Here is a 19,921-nt window from a genome sequence, read left to right as displayed (position 1 = left end):
TGGCTGTGTTATTTTAACGCAAGCTGTTGATTTGCGAACGAAATTGTTTGCATATCCAATACCCGCTTATTGTCCTACCTCAGAGTGCGCTTACCGTGTTTCGACATAGCGATGCGCTGTGGAAACATCGAATTAAATGATATGAATGTTAATACGCCAGCATAACAATCATTCAAATATTTAGATAGTCATTTGAATTGCTGACTTATCTCACTGAAAAAACACCTAGAATATTCTAGGTTATTATTTTTTTTCTTTCCTGGTAGAAAAGGCAAACATATTGCACCATACAGCTACATATGACACATTCTTGTTCGCGCAGAAAAACTCGACTTTTTTCTGTTGATACGAATTTGAATTGTTGAATCTATACGTATATAAAACAACAGATTTAATAATAATCATATTACTCTTGCCTTAACATTATATATTTTTCGTGACATTTAAAAATATATAATTATAGTTATTTGTAACTTGTTACAATTTTATTATTATGCGAAACAATTGTTAGTATTTCTTTTGCTTTTGAGGGCTTTCTTTAACATTTGTTCTAAATTCAAACTGTTCCAGTATAAGAAAATAAATCTTTATACGGTTTTAGACGTAAACCATTGGTCCTTACATTTAATAATAATAAATGCATAAAATAGGAAGCACTTGAAGGTTGAATTCGCTTTGTTTGAAAAGAAATAAATTTTCGCATCGGCAACAATAAAAATATTATTGTTTAACATTCGCATGACATCAGCAAGTTTTAAGTTGTAATGCTGTTTTTGGCAACTTTGTTTTGATCATTTACATAGACGGAGTGACACACGGAAAACTGAAACTCGTTTTATGAACTAAAAGTTTTTTTTTAAATAACGATAATCAGAAAAATTAACAAAAAAATAAAAATATTATATCATTATAATTATCCTGTGTCTTAATATAATCGCGATTATACGTATATACATAACACATTATAATTAAAAAAAAAAAAAATTTGGAATAATAAAATGTAAGGTATTGAGATAATTGACTTCCATGATTATAAGAATCGACATATTATATTCAATTCATAATATTACAATAATAGGCCACGTCAATGTCGTCACCGAGTAAGGTAGTGACGTCCGTAAAGAATACAATTTATATATAGTATTGCATAATGACATATTAAACCAAAAATTAACATAATATATGCTATTTAACCAACATACTGTTAAATTACGAGGTACCTATTATATTGTTACTTAAACATGCTTATGGATGAATGTAATTATAATAAATACATGCAATGAATATTATTACGAAATATAATTAAGCTATTTACATGTAAAGGGCAAGGTAATGTTGAATATTTTAACAATTTTGAAAGTTTTCTTCAAGAATAGTGTTACCATAATAAAGAGTTCCGAGGACGTGTACAGCCAGCATCAAAATTGTGTACATTGGAGATGATTTTTCCCATGAGGACGACGTTCAAAAATATATTTGATTTCAAATCAGGAAAACATTAACAAAAGATACTCATTTTAGCAAAATATTGCTATCCTAGTCCGTTCCTCTATTCATACATTTGAACACACATGTATTAAAATTAAAGTTTACTTCATTTAAGTGTAATATTTATGTTACATTTTTGAAAGCTATGTACAATAAACGTCGTCAAAATATATATTGGAAGATTAAAAGTGCACATATTTTTTATGCTGACTGTATTTAAAAACTGTAGATGACTGTTTATTATATTTGGCTTATTATCTCAGCGAAAACAATCAGTATAGATTGAAAAATCATCAAAAGTATATTAAATGTAGTATATTAAAAATATATATCAAATTTATGAATAATGGAATCAAAATACGGGTCAAATAGGAAAAGGTCATCTATACATATGGCGGAGGACATATTTTTAATATAGGCTGTTACTGACGCTTTAAAACAAGCTCTGTCTGATGTGCTAATTGGGTTCAAGAGCGATGTAAAACATATCTTAAGTCTATTTGAAAGCTTAACGCAGCGTAGCGCCGCATACCTGTTGTTAATGTCACCACGTACATAATAGCAACCATCGCATCAGTATTGTTATTATAACGTTTTAAAGCAAATCGTTTATCAACTATGAACACGTACCCAGCTCAGTATACTCACACTGTATAAGTTCAATGTGTGTGTGGAAGTGTTATATTATATATTAACGTTCCAAATATTATATTCGATTATTATTTTTAAACATTTTGTGATAGTTATCTTTAATATAATTAAATGCATGTGTGTACGCACATGTATGACACTTTACAAATGAATTAATTAACAAAATTCAGTTCCAAAAATGTACTACGTAATAACGTATTGCTGATGTCGATCAAGGTCACTGATGGATTCTTTATATAGACTACCAGTGTGATTACTCTACTAACCGCTCCAGGTATCCCGGCTGAGATGAAGAGCGCCAGCGTGTCCGGCCAGGGCAACAGCTTGTACTGCTCCCACCACCGTTTCACCACCAGGCTGACGTAGAAGCCCAGAACGAACGACATGGGTATAGATTCGCTCTGCGCGCCGAAATACTGACGCACCTTCTCGAATATTCTGTAAGCAGACAAGGCGTTAGTTTAGGAACACATTTTACAGAGTAAAATAAGTGTATTTATACTATTTTTAAAACAATACTCTGTGTTTATATTGTATATTTAACGATATCAGATACCAAACATATCGAAAAACCAATAACTACAATTAAATAAAAGTTTTGACACAATATTGATATCGTTGTGAAACAGCGAATAGTGTGCCTGGAAAATGTGTTATGTAAGATAGACTTTTTACAAAACATATCCAAATAATCGTTTTTTTTTATATGAATGTGCTCGAAGGCCATGACGTTTGTCGTCACGGCACACGATTTAGCCTCATATTTCCTTTGCGTGACAATAGACGCTTTACATATAAAATGTACTGTAATGTAAAAATAGGACAAAAATAAAAAAATGAATTAGGAAAGTCTAAAAAATAGATTTATATGGAAATTCTTTCCTACAAAAATGTACTTATTATTCTTGCAAAAACAAATTATTCAAAATGGCGGCCAACATAAAGTAACGGCTCGCTTTTCGATTCTGTTTTCTTATGTTTAATAATGTTTTTTTAGTATAATATTTCACAAAAATAGGTAATGTATTACGTTTAGTGCTACTATAAACATGAGAGTATCATTATCTAACTCAGAAACTAAATATCGTATCGAATAATATAAAAGACGCGTAGATGACAGACACGTAAAATACGTAAAACATGTATGTTGTTGTCGTATCGTAGTCGTATCTTCATGTTGTAAAGACGGTCCGTGCATGTTTTATAAGCTAGAAAATATAAGTATTATATCATAAGGCTATTCTATAACTTTCAAGTTCAATACGGGAACAATAACAATATTACTCCGTTTTCTATTGCAGAAAAATTTTCTTGATATTTCTTATCACAAACATTTGAAAAGTCTCGCGAGAAACGTCGTACCATGAAAGGAAAAATAAAGCGATTAAAAAGAAATATAGAAATTACCTTTTGACCTGTATTTACAGTTGAGTTAAAGTGAAGTAAATAATATAACTTGGTTACCTTCAACTAGTGCAAGGCAAAAAAAGTGTAGCGTGTACATCAAATATTTTAGTCAAATTACATGAAATGATTTTTGTTAATTCGTCAAGAGTAAAAAAAAAATCACGATAAGAAAGATATATGAAAAAAAAAATCGAACGAGGACTGTGATCGTCGCGCGGCAAAAATTGACAGCATTGTAACTTCTATTTAGCATAACGTGATTTGAGTTATTTACAATTTAATTTCAAAACCTCAATAAATGACTAACAGCTTCAATACAATTATACACTTTAAACGGGGGTTATTAAAGTACGTTTCGTATTTTGTTTACGTAAGTACATACGAGTATGAGTCGCTGTCAGATATTTTACCCTAAACAAGTTTCAATGAGTATATAAACGACTATAATGATAATTAACGCGAGTTAATTAATCCAATTATTCGAGAAGATATTGTGTTTAACTATATACGTTTTATCAAAGTCAAATATATAAATATATATATATTAAAGATGGATTTGAATCCCCGCCGTCGAAACGTATTTTCTAGATATGATTGTAGACTTGTCCCAAACTATGTGGGGTCAGCGCAGCATGTCTTTTCCTTCCATTCTCCTCTTTTATTCGTCATCTGATCGTTCACATCCATCTCACACTCACCATCCATGTATTCTTAGGTCTTCGTCTTCCCCTCCATCGCTCACCACTTTTCAAACCAAATCAAATCAAAATATACTTTATTCATGTAGGCTTTTACAAGCACTTTTGAATCGTAATTTTTGTGTTTTAGTTATATGGGTCTCCTCTCAGCGGCAAATGTCCATACCATCTCAAAGTAACTTTCTCTGTTATTTGCGCGACTTTCAAACTTCCGTCTAATTACGGATTTGTAGATTTCGTCCTTCAATTTGAGAGGATTCCGTGAGTCACACGTTGTTACAGTGCATGTCACATTTCAATCAGAATTGATTCGATTTGTAACGTCATTAGATATGATAAAACGCAGTTTCGGAATTGTGGTATTTTTGACAGATCTGACAGATTATGACTCGTCCTAGTTTCTAAATCATTCACATCATTCTTAGACCAATAGAGATACGAATGAAATACGAATATTATGTAACCATTTAATGTCGTGATTTACCTACAATATATAGAACTACTTTGATTATTTTTAATTAATCTACAATGAACGAATGGTACATACCAGACAATAATATTTATTCTGTGCTGAATAAACATTTAAATATCTGAATGGAAACAGTGTTGAAACTAATTTAATTGTATACTATATATTTTAATTAGATACATCTAATTGACATAACTTCGTATTTCAAATGTAATAAAATACCTACTGAGTTTCTTGTCTTCTCGGTAGAATCTACATTCCGAGGTAACTTTAGGTTTAATATAATTCTTTAAAATGACCTTTCAAATGTACTTGTAAATGTCTACTTATATAAAGTATATTTTGATTTGAATACAAGTGGCGAAATGTTAATAAAACTTTTATGAAGGTTCCTATATTATATTAGAGGTTGATAAACTATTTTCACGTTCGAGAATTTTCATTTTTAAATTTTCGGTCATGTATCTCGGTACAATGAAATACTAATTTAATCATTTTAGGATGAGACATATAACTAACTGAGCCAGTATCTGCTGTAATCAAAAAGGTTATTTGATTAGTAACACACCTAGTTTAGGGTCTTTGATTTTGACAAAAAGGACATTTTACATTTTAAGTTTGTTTTTAATTAATTATTAGATTAGGGAGTGGAAGCTGTTTCATAAGTTATGTGTACTCAAAACAAAATATGACAACTTTTGTGTTGCCAACACTTTTGTGTTGTCCTTAACCTTGACTTACTGACACCATCTTCTATAATAATTGTTTAATTTAAAAAATAAAGAAACCGTTAGAAACCTCAAAACCGTAGGTCGAAAATAAGCTTTATGCAGCAAAAATATTCGGCTAACCTAATTCTGGTACTTACAATCATAGTACGGACAAAATTGTAACAAAATATGCAGAATACAAAATGAACAAAGTATACAAGTGAAGTTCAAGACGATCAAGTGTTGTCAAAGTAGGTCATATAGGACACAATATTTGAAATAAAAATACTTATCTATAACTATTAAAAGCGAGGATAAAATTAATATCAAAGGAATCAAAGCCAATTAGTGTATCCCGTAAAGCCGAATATAAAATATGTAATGAAACGGTGATGATGAATAAATAAGTGAACTGATTAAACAAACATCATTTTATATTATTGTATTTAATGTTTCCCGAATGTGTTATTATAATAACAATAAACATCAATTCGTCGTATTATATAATGATGAAAATACGGATAAAATAAACACGTACACGTGTAACTCAAAACACGTGACGAAAATTCGACGGCTTCGGTGTATTGCATTTAATAGTATCATTTCAAAAATGATTTATTGCTTGTTGGGAAAACTTGTTAGTGCGAACATTTTATATATGTATTCTATAGAGACGAAGGTGAGCCGTCGATCATTTTGTACTAATACAATGGATAGACAATTTTCATATGAGCTATAGAATTAGACATCGCGACTAATATCATTGATGCGTTTATTTCGCAAGTGTGTTTGTCTTTTACCAATGTAAAATTTTTGATAGTTAGTATAGTTCTAGACTTCGTGTTTCGACATTTCGCCAATATTTAAATATACGAATTGATTAATTATTGAGTAGGAAAAGAAAATTAATATCAACCTTTCATCTTGACCTTTATTTAACGAAGAATTTAACGTTGCAATTAAAAAATCATTCACTTCCGTATTATCGAATAATTTGGAAAATATCTGATTAGCTATATATGTATAAAATGTTTTAAAATTTTCGGTAAACATCGATGAATATAAACGACCATCCTCAAAATGTTTTTCTTGGGAAATTTAGTAATATTATAAAAAAGGTACATATTTGTTTCACGCAACCATAATAATTGGTTTAAAACTAAGTTGAAAAACTGACGATTCAAAAGTACGAGCGTGCTTTCATTCAATATATTTGAATCAGTAAAAAAAAAAGCAAAAAACAATATACTTTGCAATTTTAAGAGCAAGATATTATTTTTAAGCGAATCGAAATAAACACGTGAAAAAGTATGAGATTCCTTCACATACATAATCTATTCACCACGCTGATACTCAAACATGCACTGGTATTTATAACGTTTCTAACTAGTTTCATGCTTGAATTTCTATTTGTTTGCTAAAACGTTTGTTTTCTAGGAATTTAATTTTAACCTGTGACAAAGCACCCACAGACTCACGGAGTTCTTGTCTGATTGCAGCTTCATAATTGTCCGAAGTCAAACGACTGCAATCTCAATGTTCAGCCAGAATCGAAATTGAATATGTTAGTAAATTTATGCAATTTTATTCAAACTTAGCTATAGACTCTCGAGTCACACATTTAATTTGACAGGAGAGAAAATAAACCTGATGGTTAGAACGTTCGCTCATATTCAAAACAAAGTAAAAATAAGTAAAACTTAATATTATAATTATGCTCGCAATACAATTTTTATTGATAACTTTCCATTTACGAAATAAAACCTCATTCGATCAGTTATAAAACTGTTATTTAAAAGCAATTTTGTATCACTGAACATTCTTAAACAACCTTTTCCCTTTATGGTTTCCTATCTGTGATTTTAATGTGACTTGGATTTTTATTGAAATATCAACATTTCAATATGAATTACTTTGTATATTTTCGCGAAAATGTCTTGTATGCACACTTGCGTCTTCTATCCCATTACCGATACGACGGGTAACGAGACTACATGACCTTGATCATGTCAAGAGAATATCTACTGAGTTTCTTGTTGGTTCTTCTCGGTAGAAACTACCTTGCGGTGATAGCTTTACATTAAATTCTACACTGTAACATGTACTTTCAAAAGTACTTTTATAAGCCTACTTGAATAAAGATTATTTTGATATTGAATGACAAACAGGTCATTTCGTGTTTCACTACCACATTTAATCAATCCGCATTGAAGAGAAATATATTTAAGAATCGCTTTACTTTTAATTGTTATTTTATAATGGACTCATTTAGATACAAACTACAGGCACGAGGGTTTCTCGTATAAAATGCACAAGTTTTTATAAACCTTTTATTTTTAATAGTTTTTTTTCTCACTATTTTTCTGCAACGAATATCTATGTAGTTTTGAATTCGGACGAAATTTTGACATCGAACTTTCGTATGACCTGTAACGTAAAACGTTTTTAGTTTAGATAATCGTGGTTTTACAACATGCTTTGGTCAGCTTACGAATTTAATACGGGACACTATACTCGCTATAAAGTTTTATCTATGTAGTTTAGTTCATTTCGAAACTATTACAATTAGCACAATATTTTCTGAATATGAAAATACTGAAGTATGCAAATCTGCTTAGGGCGAGCTGGATTTATTACGTTATGTCGACGGTATGTTGTAAACTAAATGAAAATCCAGGCGAGCTATTTATTTGACGTACCTTTTACTTTAACTGACAATCGCTTGGAATCGAATTAATTGAGAATGTTAAAGAATGTTAAATCTGAATTAATTGATTGCTGTTTGTTAAACAGCCGCGTAGAACTAATTAGCAGGAGATGGCGATGCGTGTAAGAAAAAAATCGAACGAATATTCTTTCTATGAAATTCAATTTTCTTTCAAGCAACAATACTTAAGGTGTCATAACACATTTAACATAAGTCTTTAGCAATTTTTAAAGACATTAATTGTCGTTTAAAAAATATTAACAAAGATGTTATTATATTAACAATAAACGCCAGCGAAGTTCATAACGATGCACTTCATTCGCGAACGTTAAACAATTACTTTAAATAAGAATAAATCAAACAAGCTTGGTTTTTTATTTCTATAAAAAAAATAATTCGGTTGATATGAAACTTCGGTACTGTTTTAGTTTAAGGTTGAACATAGGCTTTGTAGTATGTTGATATGTTGCACATTTTTTATGCTGATGGAATCGAAGCGAAAATTATCGGTCAAGGCGCTGGCTGGCGATTTCGAAGTGAACGCTGACAAAAATATAATAGATTTATTTCGAATAATGACTACAGTCAATTGTAAAAGGTAGCGACAGCATATTTCTATCTTTTTATGACAAATATACATCTATCTATTCACTCACGAAGGCTCCACGTTCAATTATTGTCGGCGTACATTAGTGTGGTGAGTGACGCTCGTGGTCACGAGATGTTTTAGTGTGCGTGAGACGACCAAGAGCAAAGGCAGAAAAAAATAAATTAGATTATGTTTGTGAAGTTTATCTTATTAAAATATCAATAATTTAACACGGAGGTGCACGCCTTCGTGTTTGAATAGATCTATAAAACATGCTGTCTGTTTCTATGTTTAAAATAACGACAAGTTTAGTTATAGCTGTCACAATTTGTGCCTTTTACAGTTTGCAATTACCGGTATACTATTAGATATTAAAAATTTCATTTAAAAAAAGGTTTCATCATTTTGCCGCCTACTAGTTTTAGATGATTAGTTGTTACCTCAGGGCTACTTATGACCATAGTCTTTGGTTTGACGTAAGTAGCTCGTTCTTCTGCCAAACGTACAATTGCCATCTTTTCATTCGGTACCAGTTGGAGCAAAAAAACGAGATGTATCTTTAATAAGATAGATCCCCGTAGACATCTGTTCAAGAAATAACAAGACTTAGGAAATATTCAAATAAAAATAATGTTTTTATTATATATATGGATATTTTTTTCATTTTACCTAAACATTTATATTTTTTTGATAGTATTATCAATAACAGCGTATGATTAACGGTTTATTATTAATTATATTTAACATACGCAGTACGTATAGCATGAAATTTATTATTGAGCTTTATACAAACTGAATTACAAAAAAAAGCGATCGACGAATTTGTTTCTAGGTAACACAAACATTCATAGAAGTGACGTAGTATTTGATATATGGTGAGCAAATTTAAACCATTTTAGGTGACCTATTTATACGTGTGCATTCCCGCTGTGGATCAAAAACGTGTTCTCGCTACAAGCAATCTATTTAGTAAATAAAAAAACCGCACTTCTGTTAGCCGTTTCACGAATACACATCAATCCACATTGAATGTTTACGTTATCAGTAAAAAATGCAGTAGCGTTACGCCCGTTTTTATACAAACCTTGTGCAATTAAGAATTTAAATAAATAAATAAATATCGCACCCAAGGTAATCACGTATATACTAATGACTTTCGTCATAAGAGTCTTGATAATTATAAGGCCTCGTGCACATGGCACTGAGGGGCCGCAGACTTAAAGGCTGTACCGAGCCGCGAGTTACTCGTAATAATATATAATTGAAAACCATGCACTGGCCGTGCGTGGGCCGCGTAAGGATCGCATACGAAACTGCTGCCGTGCTACAAATTTATACATAATAACGCCACATGCGTTACACTCTGATGTGAGACGATGTACATGTTTTACCTTACAGTTCGGTATAAGACGATTGTGATTGGAGGGTTGCGTTGGTGGCTTAGGTTAATTACAACTCAGCCGTTTGACATGATTATCATTCAATTTGAATTAAGACAGGTCATTAATAACCAGATCTGATAACATCGATATATGAAATCGTAACATTGAATCGAATTGATGACATTATTCTATAACATATTCGACCAAATTATTCGATTTAAAACCATAAAATAAAACAGGTCAAGATCACACCTTTACAACAAAAGAGACATTTCTACTGTTTTACTTATTAGGACGCCGAGTACATTATGACAGATATCATTGGAGAACAGAATAGTTTATAAGAAATTTTATAACAATACAGTTTTCAGTTAAAATTCTAGATGACGTCACCAAAAATGTACAGTATGGTTCAGTTTATTAAAAACATATCCATATATTTTAAAAAATGTAGGTGATGACCGATTGTCTCCTAACCGGTAATCTTAAACGAAGTTAAACTTCTGCCACATATATATCAGTTATCGTTGATGGGAGCAGCTGACGCGGTGGATTATACCCCAAACTTTATCTTCGTGGGAAGAGGAAGTCTTTGCCCAGCAGTGGGAAACGGCCTGTTATTTTCATTACATTTACCAATTGTAAACAAAAACTTATAACTACTAACTAAATAAAAGATAAATATACATTTATATTACAGAGACTGCAATATTAGGCAACTGTTTCAATCTATATTGGAATAGGAATTAAATTGACGTTATTGGTTTTATGTTTCTTTGTTATGTAATAGGTTATAGGCAAACCTTGGGAGTTAAGTTCTTATGTCCCAAACAGAAACATAACAGTACTAAGTATTGCTGTTTGGCGGTAAAATATCTGATGAGTAGGTGGTACCAGTGGCGTGGCTATCGCAGGGCCAGGTTGTGCAGTGCACCAGGGCCCCGGAGCTTAGGGCGGGTCAGCCAACTCGCCAGCTCCTGAAGCTAGAAAACCTCGACTCTGTACACAAGAATTTTCTTTTTCCTATCTATAATTTTGAAGGGCAATATAAGTTAAAGAGGGGGTGAAGCGAGGGTATGAGGGCCCGTTTTTTTTCATGCACCGGGGACCTTGCCCACCTAGTTACGCCACTGGGTGGTACCTAGCTAGACGGGATACACCTACCGATACAAAGCCTTAGGGCTTAGTGCAAATAATATATTTTTCATATAATTGTTGTAAGAAATTAATCGTATTCTGAAGAGTACTTGTAATGAAAGCGGAGGACAGACATGTGAACAAGTCCCGACAATCGAGACTGCTTAAGAAGGATTAAGATTTTTATATCTATAAGTATGTATAGTATTTGTGAAAAAAAATAACAGGAATATTTCGAGTAATTTATCTGAACGCTTTTTTATAGGAAATATTTTACGGGGAAGTAGAATAAAATAGTCGATAGCATGACTTGCTTTAACGCAAAGGCATTAAAGACTGCGTAACTTTAACGCTAACGTTACGAGACGATGTGTATAATATATTACTGTTACAATATTACTATAATTTTCAATTCAAGCTATAAGCCCACCTGTGCTTCAGGTATATTTTGAGAAAAGGCCTTGATGAGGCCTATTTTAATTCGTATCGCCTTTGATGTTAACAGTGTCACCGGTTGGGGAGTGTGACATTCGGCTGATTAACGACGAGTCTAATTGATGCTCAGAGTTAAAGATGTGCTTTGAGAAGCGCATGTAGTCATGTCATCACCGGCGGTGATGGTGTACGTCTGGTCTGTATAATTTCTTCGTATTAGCCTCAAAGTACATAGCTATACTTCAGCATACCATTAGTGACCAAAATACCCTCATGTATGTGCTGTCTATGTTTTGTCTGTATTATATCCGAATTCAAGCGATAATCAATATGATCATTGAACTTTTTAATGATTATAGGTTATACTTTCAGAACATACATGTATTTAATTAAATGTTCTTTTAATATAGCTTTGATGTCAATGTAAACAGAGAGAAATTATTTTCACGCAATTATTTATAGATGTTTCATTTAATTAAACAATGACGAAAATCCCATAAAAATATATTGTCAAAACTATAACCTAGTATAGATAAAGTTAACGGCAAAACGGACGTTAAATGTAACTTTATTTTATGTTATTTAAAGGAGATTTTATTTCATTTGACAATTCGGAGAGTCGAGATGGCCAAGTGATTTGAACGCGTGCATTTTAACCGATGATTGCGGGTTCAAACCCAGGCAAGCACCACTCAATTTTCATGTGCCTTATTTGTATTTATAATCTAGCACCTCGTGCTCGACGGTGAAGGGAAACATCGCGAGGAAACCAGTATGTGTCTAATTGCAACGAAATTCTGCCACATGTGAATCTACAAAACCGCAAAGCCAACCTTTCTCCTCAAAGAGAGAAAAGACCATAGACCAGCAGTGGGATTTAGTCTCTTACTTTATTTCATTTAAATATCATAGGGTAATATTCCCTAATTCCACAGGACGGAACTTAGCTACTGAGGATCAATTCACTCATGAAGACGTGCCCCACGTAAATTAATATAATCGTGCATTATTATTTACTACATATTAATTTACATTAAGAGTGAATAAAACTTATCCTTTCAATATGTCTCCGTGTGCGTGAGACGACGAAGAGTAAAATTACAAATATGATTATACTTCTTTTCGTTTTTTAAATTTTAATTTAACTTTGGCGCGTGCCTTCACCCCTGTTTGGATAACAAAACTATTTTAAAGTTATTAATAAATAAATATATGTATACACGAATACTTAAGATTGTGATGAATATAATTACAATTTTTATTTCTTCTGTTTGAATGAAGTCGCGTGCATTTATGAAATACGAACGGAATTAACGATGCAACAATAAATGATAAATTTTAATCGCTTAAAATAATATTTATATTCATATAAAATACATTTCATCACACTTGTCTCAATTTTTGATACTTTTTATGGTGCGAATTTGCAAATTACACTGTAACCGAAGCTTAGATTCGGCGCTCATCGCGGTGCATTTCACCCGGTAACCTATACACGTACACACGTATTCGAACTTAAATTTACTTTTATTTAAACTATTTAAATATCAAGATAAAACGATCTCATGCTGTTAAACAATAATATCGGGCAATGTATTATAATTTTTTTTTTTTTGGAATCATAGTTTAATATTATATATTTTACTTTTCTTAACTAAACATTCGTTTTCATTGTTGTGTTTTTATTCACATTTCGAATACAAAATATACACTCGTACCTGATGAGAGGCGTGTCAGGACCTTGACAAGCGGTCTTAAATAAATGCTTGAATTTATAGCTTACTCAGTAAAGTGAGTTTGTTTATCTACATATTGTACAAATAATAATGAAAAAGGTATATTATAAACCACGCCCCTTCCATTTTTACCATACTGGCTGTTCGTTTTGACTTCGTACGCGTAAAATTTATAAAAGTTACCACTCGTATTTAGCCCCTTAAAGTTTGAAATGTCCAAAAATAGTAGGGAGCGTCTAGGTCACGCAAGAAGTAACTAAGTATCATAAGTCAAAGTCAAAAATCTTTATTAAACATAGAACTTCTATACTTGTTTATTGATTGACAAATCTACCACCGAAACTGAGAAGAACCGGCGAAACTAAATGGTATTCCTCGTATTTCGCATAAATATATATTATATATTTCATAATATTTATGATTTAGATAATAAATGCAATATATTTTTATTAGTTGTTTTTTAAAGGGAGTGGAATTAAAGTTATGCTATTCGAAATGTACTCAGAGAAGTGCACAAAAATAAATTTTAACTAGACTTTATTGCTACACGGAAATGCACATTACTTGAATGTAATGTAATTCTACCGAATTTTTAACGGGGAATGTTCCGAGGAATTGTTTGGATTAATCCCGGCTGCTGAATTTCACCTTCGGACATCTCGTCAAAATTCTAATTTTCACCCGCACCACCTAGATGTCCGAAAATCAACAATAGCGCGATATTTAAGACATTTTCTTTCTCGCACAACCACTCTGCGGAACCAGCTTTCTCCAGCGTTTTTTCCGATACGACTTGGGAACCTTCAAGAAAAGAGTGCACTCCTTCCTTAAAGGCAAACAACGCATCTGCAAGCCCCCCGGTGTTGTAGATGTCCATGGGCGGTGGTAGTCACTTTCCATCAGGTGAGCCTCCTGATCGTTTGCCACCTCTACTATAAATAAAAAAAAAAAAAAAGAAGTGGTAGTCACTTTCCATCAGGTGTGCCTCCTTCTCGTTTGCCACCTATATATAAAAAAAAATATATATATATGGATCTATTTTTATTTGATATTTGTAAATGTCTGCGTCATACCTATTATAAATGCATCGCTTAAGCCCGGTTTTACTTTCTTATATGGCAATGAGTAATGGCCTTATACGCCTATCATAGTTATATTTTATATATCTAGCATTAAGTTAGTTCATTTTTTTTCCTATTCAAATTATTTTTCAATTTGGTACTCATTTTTGTAACTGAGTTCTTATTTCCCAATGCGAAGTGTGAATTATTAAATGTATTTATTTGGTCATTTCTTGGATTCATTTAATAAAATGACATTTTTATTTCATTAAATTTTTAAAGAACTCACAATAATTCAAATGAAACTGAACTTAATTCGGACCATTTCCATCGACCAATTGTTCGTGTTTCAAAACAGAAAAATAATAAAAATATTGTGTCACAAAATAGACCGCTAGAAACCTCCCGCGAAACATTGATATTGATGGGCATTGAGAGAATCCATAATCAAAGAAACCAATAAATAAACATGGATTAATAATATATAGCAACGAAATACATTCAATATACGCGTCACGTAAACGCCGAGATGGCCCAGTGGTTAGAACGCGTGCACCTTAACCGATGATTGTGGGTTGAAACCCAGGCAAGCACCACTGAATTTTCATATGCTTAATTTGTATTTATAATCCATCTCATGCTCGGCAGTGGAGGAAAACATCGTGAGGAAACCTGTATGTGTCTAATTTCAACGAAATTTTGCCACATGTGTATCCACCAACCCGCATTGGAGCAGCGTGATGGAATATGCTCAAAACCTTCTCCGCAAAGTTAGAGGAGGCCTTAGTCCAGAAATGGCAAATTTACAGACTGTTACTGTGTCACGCAAACACGTGTTACAAAAATTAAAAAAAAAACGTGTATTTCCGTAGTTAAAGGAGAAATCGTAACAAAAAAGCTAATAAAAATATATTTCGCAATTATAATATTAATTAAGATTCTAATTTATTTGAACGCAACATCATTTGAAACATCACCTTATGTTAATGTTTTTTAAATATAAATCACAAGACTAAATATTCATATACATAATTGCGTAAGAATGTCATAAAATTCGGCGGGAAAAAATTCCTGCCATTGTGACTTGTACGAGTATGTGCAACAAATTATTAACACTTACTTACTTTACTGAAACTGAAATGATCAATTCCTAGAAACTTCACGAAGTGACAATGAAAACAATTTTACTCCGATAGCAGTCATTAGGTTTAGCTCTATACGTAGGAGTGACGGAGGTTAAATAACGATACTAAGAATTTATATATTGATTTAAATAATGTAGAAACAGTTTCTTGGAAACAATTTAAAAAGGTAAAGTTTAAATTTAATTTGAATAAAAATAATTAAAAACTATATATAGAATTTTAGGAAACTATTACTAAATTAAAAATAAAAAGTTTATTTAAATTATTTAAGACTTAAAATTTAATAGGAATTTATTTTAGTATGTATCTAATTAAAGGCTTTAAATGCACTGTACTATAAGTAGAATTATTGACGAGTATCGATTTTTTTTTCTATAATAACACTCTTCTCAAATCTTTACATCTCTATGTTTTTTGAAAAACAGGTTTCTTTTAAGAGTCATAGTGAATTGTTTTAACATCGCTCTTAGCCAGACTGGTCAAGACATCATCATAACAGAGATTCAGTTGAAAAAATAGGATTCCAAGTGATATGGACGACCTAATATCCGGCGAGACCGCACCACAGCTTCGACCATTCCTCGGTATTGTGTTCGAACGCGTATGTCCTTATCTATATGAAAAATGTTACATATCCGGTATCATATAAGCATTGAAATACCTTGCTTGTTACTTACAACAATATTTAATTATAAAAGAAATATTTTTTATTATAAATAATAACTTTATCCGAACACGTGTTCGTCTGATTCACGAAACAAATGGTCGTATGGATCGTAACTCGTAACATTCCATAGTTATTGTATTAGAAACTTTCGTATTATAAGCACTCTTTAGCATTGTGATTAAAGCACTCAACAGATAATGTAGAAGACAAGATGAACTTTATAAGCAAGCGGACAAAAATAACAGCCTGTATATTTTATGTATTACAACTGGGCTAAAGCTTCCTCTCCCGAATATTTGAAAACAACTCCACCACGCTGCTCCAATGCGGGTTACACGAATACACGTGTCAATTTACAATAAGGTAATTTTTAAAATTTAAAAATAATTATATGAACTTGATTTTAGAATCATAATTACAAAATTGACAAATCGGTAGTTCAATAATTGTAATTTGGATATTTGTAACACAAACATGAAATGTCACGTCTATAGTCTAAATGTATATAGGCTGAAACTACAAAGCGCAGGAACTTATTTAACAATAGTATATATAACTAAAGTCTCTTCCAGAATATATGTACAAAAATAAAACAAATTATATGTATATAATGGTGGAGTGACGATTTGCGCAAGACGGCTGGCGGGAGCTGGATGCGAGTTGCCGAAGAAAGACCACCAGACCACTCCAGCAGTGGACGAATGTGGGCTGATGATGATGATGATATGTATATATTTAAAATGAAGTAAAAGCAATGTAGTTATACTTGTAGCGAAATCTATCATTACTTGCAGCGTGTTGTGTTCAAACATTTTAAAATTATAAATTGCTTCAAATATTTACTGAATAAAAATTGAAACGTTACCGAAATGACGGGCTGACGTTTTGTCGCAGACGACGATGTGTGCATGGCTTACACAAAGGACTCAATAACATGCATCGGCAACTCTTTGATATTCAAAGAGTTGCTAAAGCTTTGTAATAATTAATTTAAAATATTAACATTTGAACAACTAACATTAACAGCGTGCTTTATTCGATTAATCGAAGGTCGAAATTGAATCAAAAATAACCACACGAAATATATTGAACGATAAAATATTTACATCGTATGACTTTAAATTGTGCTTGTCGAAAGTACGAAATAATAAGTTCAGTAATATTATGTACAGAACACACATACGTACGTAACGATATTTATTAAAAATGATTACCTTTTTAATAAATCTCGTTATATGCGTGTTGTGTGTCGTATTAACGAATTAAAGTAATAATGGTGGTGAATTCTAATTAAGCTCTGTTACTTCAGATTGAATTACACCGAGAAGAAAGTATTAAAGTCATGTTACTTACTGATATAATATATATATTATCATTACACATATTGACGGTCGTTTTTTTATTAATATTTTGTGCTGCATTTACTTATTAGATATTAGTGATGTACCGAAGTAATTTAGGCGTCACCAGTACAAATATGGCTTGGCAAATCCGAAATTCTATCGCTTAATATTAAAATAAAGACTGATTAAACATATAATTGTAAAATAACGAACGACTGTTCAAAAAGAAATGTTATGAAATAGTTTTATTCGTTTTACAGAGAAATATTCCCCTTAATTTTTCGAACGCTGTTTCTGTTATTCGATTTTTTTTATCGAACGCCAAAACACGCCAAAAACCAATATCCGTCACGTCTATACTGCTCGGTACCTGTGTGCGTGCACATGCAACTCGTAGATGTATAACAATGAAATTCGGAATGACATCACAAACCAACAAACTAGATATGGATATGAAACATTTCAATTTAGTAAGCGGATAGAGTTCACAGAATTTAACTAATAAGCTACCTACTGCATCACTGAACAGGAATGTATTCACGAGCGACGCAGAAGCACCAGCATATTTTAACACTGCCGGCATTCAATATTTAGAAAATTTAATATTATACAATCTACTAAACGTAATATGTCTGCAGTTCTCACTTGCCTTTGTGCGATTTGCGGCAAATTCTAAACATTATTAATAAAGTTTTACTAATGTTCTATTGATATAATATATTGCAGACGGCCAAATGGACCACTCGATGGCAAGTTGTCACCACTGCTCATGGAAATTGACGTAAGAAATTATAAATATTCCTTACATCGCTAATGACAAGATGTTATGTCGTTTTATAAAATCGTTTTATTCGTAATAATTACTCTATCACGAAAACCAAAAAGTATTTTGATAATGAAATTCTTTTTCATGTGAAATTTCGGGCTTGATACACATTTTACGGAAAATTCAACGCCGGTGTCAAACGAACTCGAAAATATTCAGTAAATCTTTGTTATTCTTAAATACTTGCTTTTTATACCAAGCGTCAAACTTTGTAAAGCATTTATTTAGTATATCCGTACCTACAGTCCGGTATCCGTTGCGTTGCTTCTTTAATTTTTTGTATAAAAAAAAAACATAATTATTTTAATATTTCATGATTGTAAAACGATCAATAAAATCAGCCAAAGGCCATCGTGAAAATTTAATTTTCAAGGCAAGGATTTATTTTCCCTGAACGCATTAAATACCAAATCAATTAAGCACTAATTTCCACATATAATTTCCAGTATAACGTCAATGTACGTATCTGAATTAATATTGTTAAACAGAATTTCAATGGTTGGATGCAATCGGAGTCAATTACTAAAATATCGAGCTCACTAATGCGAACCGATGCTCGCGTATTGTTCTTTGAGGGTATCACATATTATACGTAGGTACTTATATGTATGCACGAAATATTGTCAAAGAAATGTCAGTTCTCGTTATTAATTTATCATAATTACTTTTACATGGCCGCTTTGTTTGACGTCAATTAAAATTGTAATTGTTATTTTAAGAATGTTTTTTTTTAAATACCTACTCAATTTTGAATGATTATATTTTAAACTTTATTTGAATCCGTTTAAATCGAAGATATCCGATTGTATGCGTTTCATTATTATGTTTTTTGTTTTGTTATTTAACGATTAATTAGCGCTGTGTTCAGCGAAACCGGCTTCGGCGCTAACGGTCGTGGAATCAGTGTCCGCTTGTGGCGTATTACATATTTGTATGAGTATAGATCATATGGATGGATTCATCGAGGCTGGTTGTGTGTAAACGACTATTGATTTAAAATGTATTTAAGTTATTTAGCGTTTATTTTTAATTTTGTTGGTAATTTCTCATCAATAAATCATTACCAAAAAATTAAAAATAAACAATTTTTAACCAACCACTTTAGTCCTATAACAATAAAACAATTCGTTTTGCTAACGAATCGTAGAAATATACATAATTCGATTTTTTATTGAAACACTAATCTATCATGTCAACTGTACATATTTAATCTAGTGTCCGTTATTCGTAGCTCCGTTAGTAGAAAACCAATGGTAGCTGTCGTCCAATGCCTCGTAGACTTCTACTGTCCATAATCAAAACGTTATTGTACACAGAGAACATAACCTAACAGACATATGTCTCGGTGCAGACAATGATAAAAGACCACATTTAATAAAAGATTTATCCCCAAAATCTTTTAGTCTACCAAGCCCATATAAGTCTTAGTGACTGGAAATTAATCAGAACAGTTTAAAATAAAAATATACT

General features: G+C 31.8%; 1 protein-coding gene across 1 annotated transcript in view; it reads right to left on the bottom strand.

The window, feature by feature from the left end:
* LOC113404007 (bestrophin-4) overlaps positions 1-19,921 on the bottom strand; it is an 84,544-nt gene that overhangs the window by 28,333 nt on the left and 36,290 nt on the right. Inside the window, exon 3 of the mRNA XM_064220466.1 lies at positions 2,406-2,577. Coding sequence (XP_064076536.1) covers positions 2,406-2,577 — 172 coding nt within the window. The remainder of the gene's footprint in view (positions 1-2,405; positions 2,578-19,921) is intronic.

This window comes from Vanessa tameamea, chromosome Z, assembly GCF_037043105.1.
Source record: "Vanessa tameamea isolate UH-Manoa-2023 chromosome Z, ilVanTame1 primary haplotype, whole genome shotgun sequence".
NCBI lineage: Eukaryota > Metazoa > Arthropoda > Insecta > Lepidoptera > Nymphalidae > Vanessa > Vanessa tameamea.
Note: the sequence above shows the minus strand (reverse complement) of the source record. Positions and strands in the feature narration are given on the sequence as shown.